Source organism: Coptis chinensis, chromosome 4 (assembly GCF_015680905.1).
Source record: "Coptis chinensis isolate HL-2020 chromosome 4, ASM1568090v1, whole genome shotgun sequence".
Lineage (NCBI taxonomy): Eukaryota > Viridiplantae > Streptophyta > Magnoliopsida > Ranunculales > Ranunculaceae > Coptis > Coptis chinensis.
In genome coordinates, this window is record NC_141459.1 from 31,041,860 (window position 1) to 31,050,594 (window position 8,735).

General features: G+C 35.1%; 1 protein-coding gene across 1 annotated transcript; it reads left to right on the forward strand.

The window, feature by feature from the left end:
• The first annotated feature begins 596 nt into the window (after positions 1 to 596).
• On the forward strand, positions 597 to 4,250 carry LOC147503174 (DNA-directed RNA polymerases II, IV and V subunit 6A-like). The gene is made up of 6 exons (XM_086607953.1): positions 597 to 901; positions 1,054 to 1,087; positions 1,199 to 1,371; positions 1,469 to 1,520; positions 3,662 to 3,729; positions 3,842 to 4,250. The coding sequence occupies exons 1-6, from the start codon at positions 867 to 869 to the stop codon at positions 3,909 to 3,911; spliced, it is 432 nt and encodes a 143-aa protein (XP_086464079.1). The 5' UTR covers positions 597 to 866; the 3' UTR covers positions 3,912 to 4,250.
• Positions 4,251 to 8,735: the final 4,485 nt, after the last annotated feature.

An 8,735-nucleotide genomic window follows, 5' to 3' on the forward strand; every position in this document is an offset into this window, starting at 1 on the left:
GAAACTAATTTTACACTCTATAATAAGTTATTAACTGAAAAATATATAATCGAAATAAGTCGGTGTTTTATTATAGATACTAAAAATGTATGATTTGTAATAGGAAATTAGATTCTACAAATCACCTATTTTTTAGCAATTTTTTTCAAATCACCTATTTTTTAGTAATTTTTTTTATTTGGTCAAATATATAAGAATTTGAACACTAAAAGTATTTGATTTGTAATAGGAAATTACCTTCTACAAATTACCTATTTTTTAGCAATTTTTTTTATTTGATCAAATATATAAGAATTGGAATTTAAATACACTCAAACTCTCCAAATATAATAATTATAATAATTATAAATACTATCTTAAACTCTCCCCTTTAAAAAAGGTTAAAGTCTCAATAAAGTTGAGAAAATAGAGGGTTAAAAGTAAAAGCAATAAAGTATTTTCATTTTCATTTTAGAGAAATGAGAAAATACTATCTTTTATCTTTATATTAGAGTACCACATAAGAAAATAAGGAAAAAATATGTTGACTTTAAATTTCTTTTTATAGATGTTTATGCATTAGTATATAAATAGTAGACTACACAACTGATAGTGAAATCTAAAAATTTGCCAAATTCAAACAGCAGTACTGCTGCATATAAGCAATTAACAAAAAAACGACGTATCCCAAAAGGCAAAGCATCATCCATATTTATCTACCATCTGACTGCACACACATGGAGGAAGGCATGGCCTTGTACAGTTGTACTTAACAGTGGGTGAGTGCAACTCCAACAAATAAGAATACTATTTTGCCCTCGTGGGAGTATTTAAGACAATGGGGGTTCAAGGACACAGAACTCCCAGTAAACGAAAGCTGAAAAAGAATGGCGGATGAAGATTACAACGACCTTGACATGGAGTTTGTTCCTCTCTCTCTCTCTTCTCTTTATATGCTTACAAAAGATTACCTTTTTGGGTTACATTCAATAAATCGTTATAATATTCTTTAAGTTAAACAACACCACTTTATAAAGGCTAAACGGAAAATGATACAGAATACTTTTGTTGTAGGTATGCGGATGAGGCACCAGAGCCTGATATTGAGGTAAAAAAATCTTTGGTGTTCTTTCTCTGATTTATGTTTTAAGTAGAAAATGGAAATGTGCTTGTATGAGTTGGAGTAATTAAAAATTATGTTTATTTGTATAATTTTCAGGAAGGAGTAGAGGAAGATGTTGAGGATAAAAATGACGACATTCCTGATCCTTTACTGGGAGAAAATGAAGAAAAAGAGGAGGAGAAGTCTGTGGTAAAAGATCGTAAGACCTCAAAGTACATGACAAAGTATGAGCGTGCAAGAATTTTGGGAACCCGTGCTCTGCAGATCAGGTTTTATTCTTTTATCCTTTATATTGTGTCGTTCAAACTAATGTGTTTCAATTGGTTGATGTGTTTTCCTAATGTTAGCTCACATTTGGTTGAACAGCATGAATGCCCCTGTCATGGTTGAGTTGGAGGGTGAGACTGATCCACTTGAGGTAAACTTCTTTTAGACCCCTGCAACTGGAAAAAAGTCCTTTTCTGGAAAATGGAACTGATTAGCTGATCCTATGAATGGTTTCTAAGTGTGATGTTGGGACGGTGTATCAAATTTCGCACCGTCTAGGAATTGTGGGTACCTACATGCATTGAGTTGATGGGAGACGTGATGTGATGTTTAAACAAGGATCAAAATCAGAAATCTGGCCTCACGACTAGATGATACTACTGCTTTAAATCTTAGGCACAGTTTTATGTAGGCATTAGTTAACTGGATGAACTTCAAATGTCTGCAATTCCAATTACCTGTGTATGTCATTAGTTAAACCTTTAATGATCGTCACTGAAATTTCTACTAGCTCTAGGAGGATGTGGTTTGAGGCTCTTCATCTCAGATGAACATTTGAGCGTTTGAAGGTGCAGGAGGAGTTTCTGTTAAGAGTTATTGTATAAGTAATCATTTCCCATTTTACTAAACTTTTATGCAGAGGGGAGAAATTTTTGGGATTTTCTAAACCCCCCCACCCCAAAGAAAAAAAGGGTAGAATTCCATAAGTGGGCGTACAGTCCTATAGTAACCCCCCTGGGATGGTTTTGTGGTGGATATGATCTCCCTTACATGGAGATCACCCTTGGGAATAATTAGCCCATTTAAAATTGTCTAATCTTATCGAAAGAGTTGAAAGTGTGTCGACTGTCCAAGCTTTAATAGACTTTTGGCGTGGTTAGAAATGTCTGAATGAGCTCATTTCTCCTAGTATGGTCTAATTTGGAAGTTGTTAATATATCATATCACCAAAAATCAGTCCCTAATGCATGGTGTAGAGCCACTTTTGGACACGCAGGGGAAGGGGGGGGGGGGGGGGGGGGGTGGCTAATTTTAGGGGGCATGTTAAATTTCCCATTACTTGCAAGGGAAATTCGAAAGATCTCAAACTTCATCTAGGCAGTTTGTGGCTTCCTTGATAGTTCAAATTACTGTGGTTTTTTGCTTGTTCTAATAGTTAGGTAATGTTAGTGCACGCCTTTGTTTGTGCCCCTCAATGTTGCACTCTTCGGCCTGTGGTACTTAAGGATAGAGAGGGTAGTATGAGGCAGAAAGTCGTTATTTTAAGGGAAGGTACTTATCATCTTGGATGGAAAGTGGGCCCTTTCATTGTAAAGTGTGGGTGGAATTGTGTATGCCATTGCAAACAGTGTTCAATATGTCAATAATTAAGGGATGCATGGTTAATTGGTTGTCGAGTGCATTGTTAATATTATGAATATATCTCCTGGAATCTTGGAACCAATGGCTGGTTATTGGTGGATATGATCTCCCCTACCATGGAGATCATCTTCGGGGGCATGTCAAACTCTCCATCAGTCATAGGGGGCAATTGAAAAGATCTATACTTTTTGCGCCATTTAGGCAGTTTGTGGTTGTTTTATTAGATCAAACTGTTCAATTTTTTTGTGCTCGATCTAATAGTTGCCTAAAGTCAATTTTGACTTTGTTTGTGCCTCTAAATGCTGCGCTCTTGGACCAGTAGGGTTTGGGTGGATAGCGATACTTCGTGGGAGAAAGTCGTCGTTTTAAGGTACACTACTTCTCATTTTGGAAGGGAAAGTGAGGCTGTCCACACTGTTTATGGTGTGTGTGTGGAGAGTAATCATGAATGTCATTCCTTTCATTTAATGAGAGTTATAAGTAACATATTGGGTGTGGGAGTCAAATTTTGTCTTCTCAAAACAGGTAGAGGGGTGCTTGAGTGATTACTCCAAAACACTGTTCAATTTGTCAGTAAAATAGGGAAGCATGGTTAGCTACTGTATTCTCAGTTCTCTTGGTATCTTGGCATGGATGAGTCTTTCACATGCTGGAACATTATGGTTTAGCTTCTCGTGCAGTGTCCAGGCTTGAAGCTTATCTGCAAACCTGGATAGCCATAATATGTTATAGCAACCCTAGCAAGAAAGGAGATTTTTCCACCCGGTTGTTGTATTTGGTGCTTTGTCTTTGTCCCCTCCTAAAGGTGTTGACCCTATTCTGAGCTTCCCTGGTGCCATTACTTGGGGTGCTAAATATCCTTCAAAGGTCTTCAAAGGTATATTGGTCTTATAATTATAGTTGTAATAACTCTTCTTAAAATTAATTTAGATTGCAATGAAGGAGCTCCGGGAGCGAAAGATTCCCTTCACTATACGACGCTACTTGCCCGATGGAAGGTAGTAATCTCGCATTATAATTTTCACATAATAAATGAAAAATTGATTTGTCTGGAAGAAAAGAAAGTTAATACTTGTGTCTCTTCTTCATTGGCTATGTGAAATTGTACAGTTATGAAGATTGGGGAGTCGATGAGCTGATTGTGGAAGACTCCTGGAAGAGACAAGTGGGTGGCGATTGATAACCATGTGCATATTGTCCTTGATCCGGCTTTGTTGGACATTCCCACTGATTATCTGAAATTTGTTGAAGTGAACTGTGTTCTTTGGGGCAGTGGTATCTTTGTAGTGTGTGGCCTTGAGCCGGTATCTCAGATTGTTGACAAACCTGTTATTTCCTTATGGCAACCATTTAGTTGTTTGAAGGCTAAGGGCTTGTTTGTATTTTTAGTACATATAAGGGGTTTTACTACTTAGAAATGCTTGGGCTACTTAAAAGTGGGTGTTAAGGGTTGTCATAAAGACTCCGCTTGGTTAAATGCGAAAAAGATGGCAAATCTGGAAATTATTGTTTTAGAAAATTATTGTTTTGGAAAGTTGTACATAAGAAATTTTTGTACAGATTTTTAGATGCTTGGTCGATTTTATTTTTTAAGTTTTAGGGTTCTTAATCAATTTGGGTTTAGAACCCTAACAGTCAAAACTAGAGAAGAGTCGGAGAGGTGGAAGAGGGAGTAAGTTCAAATTTTGTGAGATGAAATTTCAATTTCGTGAAGCCTACTGAGAGGAAGAAGAGAAGAAGACCGGCAATGGATTTCTGGGAAGTTTTGTCATCAGTTTTAAAGGCTCTCGCTACGCGCACTTTCTATTTCGTTTTGGGCAGACCCAAAAGTTTGTCAAAATATTTATTACAAGGAAACATATATTGTGTTGGGCACCCTCCAAGGTGTTGAAGCGTGCAATTCAAGGATGCGGTCTGCAAAAGAACTCAATTTTTTTAGTGCAATTTGAAAATGTTGGAGAATGAATAGAATGAATTTAGGTGCAATGTGGTGGTGTAACTTAGAAATTATAGGTGAAGGCGACGAAGGCTGCTGCGTAACTGGTTTTTCCACTTTGGGGTGGGGTTGAATGACCGGTTTTAAATTGCAAACATATCTCCACATTACGGTGTAGCCAAGTCGTTTGGGACTTAGTCTAAACGACCTAGCCGGGTCGTTTAAGTTTGGGGTTTTCGAATTCAATTTTTTTGGGACCAATGGCATACTTGTCATAGTCATAATTGTTTTTTTTTAGATTTTTTGGGACCAATGGCACACTTATAATAATTGTTTTTTTTTGTTGGAGTCTGCCCAACACAATATGGGGTCTGTCAATAACAAATACCATTTTTTTTTATAAATATTTCCACGGCCCCACCCTTTCACAACCCAACCAAGCATCCTGAAGAAAGCAAACACATGGAAAATTTTCTAAAACAAAGTTTTCTCATGATTTATAGGCTAAACAAGTAGATCCAAAAATATCACTTATTTTAGCAAGAGCTGCCCACACCCCACACCCAAAACAAAACCAAACAGACTCTAAAACCAAATGGGCTCTACTTGAAAATTGAATATGACACCACTTAAAACTTTTAATTTTTAATAGAACAAATTGTTTAATTTTGATTAGTTTGCTTTTATTTTCAATTGAATTGAATCAATGAGTCTTTTCAAATATTGATAAATTTCATAATTTATTTTGTCATTTTTCATAAAATTGAACGAAGGGATAAGTTCAAACGTTTGATAAATTTCACTTAGGGATTTGTTTTTTCAAGTTTAAGCATTCAGAGTCGTCAGAGACTCTGAAAGGTAAGTTTTCAGCATTCAGAGGGCGCCTAAAATTGTTTGTTTTTTCGGGTACTCTTCAGCATTCCGTAGTCTCTCTCCTCCTTAACGCTGAAACAAGAAACGTGAGCACTCGTTTCCTCTCTTGCTCCTCATTAGCCGCCTCTCACTTCTCTCCATTAGGTATATGAAGAACCCATTTTTTCTTCAAATTCTTCAATATTCCAGTAAGTGAAAAATTGACAATTTATTCACCATTTTTGTAGATTTCTACTTCTCATCCTCACTTCTATCATTTCAATCTACGATCTTTAGGTATGTTTTTTCTTTTTTGTTATATATATAATTCGTGTTTCGTTGATTTCAATCTTGTTTATGTATTTATTATTAATACACCATTATTAGCACATCTTGCCTTGCTTTTTCTGAGAAATTCTTGGGCAGCAGTGAACAATTTTTTCTTTGAAATTTATTAATTGGGTAGCAGTTTGAGAAATTATTATTAATACACCATAAATTATTGTTTTCTCTGTGTTATGTGTTGTTTAAATTTTTCTGAACTTACACGAGAATGTTTGAACTTATGCGAGAATGTTGTTTATAATGTTTGTATTATGCGATTCTTAATTATATACTTTAACACTGTCCAACGACTACAAGAACTCTAACACTGCTTGATAAGCACCTAAAACTGTAGTTTTAAACCCTTAATAGTATTACATTTAGGGCAATTATGTTTATAATAAATAAGAGTTAGTATTATTTACGTGGTTTTGTGTATTTCAGGTCTTGAAGCTGATTATGTGTTTAAAGACGCTATTTTTGCATGGCAAACGAGTCAAGATGATTGCTGAGAGAGTTTTATGTTTAAAGCCCAAGAATCAAGAAGGAAAAACCTTTTCAAGCCTAGTCAAAGCTGGGATATTAAAGTCAATTCAGGTAGAAAAAAGGACGAAAAACCATCAAAATTTCAAATGGGCGTATCTTTGGACTCGGACCTCAGACTCGGGCTTACTTTATGTCAAAATGACCGGCTCGGAACAAGCTTTCCAATGGACTTGACCTTGCCCAAATCAAAACTGAAAAAGTAGACGAAAAGGGCACTGAAGTATTTTCCAGCAGCATTGACCCTTTTAGAGTTAACCTAATGGACTTTAGACTCACATTAGATGCCCAAAGTCTCCCTTCCAGACCTATGCACGAAAATGTAATCTAGTCCTCTCCTATATAAAGAGGATTAAAGGGCTAACCTCTCATATACCATACTTTAAAATAAGATAGTTTAGTTTAATATAATTTTAGTTGAATTAAATTATATTAGGTTTCTTAGTGTAGCCACCATTAAACCATCAATAAAGCTTTAGTTTTTCAATTCAATTCAAGTTCTTTATTATTATGATTTTCCTTCATTGTTTAAGTAGTTTCAATCCAATGACCCAAGGCTGAACCTTAAAATAGAGGGGGTTTATGACGCCACGTGAAAATGATAACTAATTACACTACTACAGAAAAACTCATATACCACTGTTATTTATAGTAGTAAAAAGCCTTTAGCCACTGTTTTCATACCGTGGTAACAACCATCGTGACAAATACTTTTCGCAAAACCGTGGGGAAAAGTACCTCTTATATACCACGGTTTTGACTAAAACTGTGGTATTAGGATTTCCAAACCGTGGTTAATAGTCTGAACAGTATGCAATATTCGATGTGAACCGTGGGGAATAGTGATGTTAAATATGACGGTTAGATAAAAACTGTGGGGAATATAAACTCCTTATACCTCAGTTCTTACCAAACCGTGGTTTATAAGCATTTTAAAAAAAATAAATAAAAACCCATAATTATTTGATTTTGATCATATTCATTCAACCTGCAACCTGCCCATTTTCACCATATATATCCACACTGGATTTAAAAACACATTGCTCAAATAAACAATTCATAGTGCAACAAAGAAAAATAAATAAATTTAGACATCCAACACAAAGACATTGAATTGCTAAAAGAGTTTTGAACTTTTTCGAGTCATCAATAATGAAAGAACCATCCAAATCTACGTGTTTCATCTAAAACATCAGAATAATAACGTTCAACTTGTTCCATTAATCAAAAGTGCAATCTACTTGCTCCATCTAAAACACCAAAATAATGGAACCAAGCACCAAACCTTGACTCTAGGTCAAAACCTAGCTAAGACACAATGCCTGGCTTGAACGCTCTATTATGCTGGATGAATCTAAGAATTTCAAGTCGAACAACATCAAGTTCATCTTGTGTTTGAGGGTTAGATTTGTCATCTGCACGATCAAAAATCAAAAGGTAATATAATAACTAAATAATTAAGAGTAACACAAAACAGAGAATACTAATGTATAACGACTTATACCTTATTTTCAAAAGAATTATTTGAACAAGCTTCAATTATTTCTAGTGTATATATCCAATCTACGCAACATCCCACATATATCCATCTAAGCCAATTAGCCAAGGCTTGATTTTACCAAGCAAATGTCTCAAGTAAAACGCAAGTTCATCTGAAGACAAAGGCAATCGAAGCAAACAATTTAATAAAGGCAACCAAGTGCACAAAATGAAATTTCAAACAAGAACAAAGTAAGATAAGGCCGGAGGCTTCCAAACATATGCAGTTTATGTAGTTATAAAATAAGAGCATAAGACTTCCAAGCATATATAGTTTATGTAGTTATCGATAATTGATACCACAATAAGTTCTAAGTTTTCCATAAACCTATATTTATTCAAGAGAAGAGTTGTTCAGAAGAGGCATAAGAACAAATAGATTGAATAACTACAAATGATTTGTCTCTTTACCCATATAAAAATATAAGACCAAAAGTGTTGCATCCGCTCAAGTTTCAGAAGAAGAAAATTGAAAGTACCGACAAAACTTCCAAACAAATGTAGACTACATTATATAATATCTTATTCACATGCCTTGATACTATTGAATATATATATCAATGCCATATTTAAGTCTTCTATAAACCAACTGAGTTGAACAACAAACAAGCTCACCTCCGCAATCAAGGTGTTGTTTCTGCAACCAAATTGACATTATATTATTAAAACCCTTCATACAGTCATGTACCATTTCAAACATTAATTACAAGTTGTGATAATTGAACTAGGGCTTTATGGGTAAGTCATAGCATGGCCAGAAAAATTGGATCTAAGATGATCAAAAGGCAAAATAAAAGGATTGTATACATA

Bases quoted from the DNA above. Each gene is read 5' to 3' on its own strand.
- LOC147503174 (XM_086607953.1), top strand. From the start codon at position 867: ATGGCGGATGAAGATTACAACGACCTTGACATGGA. The intron at 902-1,053 runs GTTTGTTCCTCT...CTTTTGTTGTAG, and splicing joins TACAACGACCTTGACATGGA to GTATGCGGATGAGGCACCAG. The intron at 1,521-3,661 runs GTAAACTTCTTT...AAATTAATTTAG, and splicing joins GTGAGACTGATCCACTTGAG to ATTGCAATGAAGGAGCTCCG.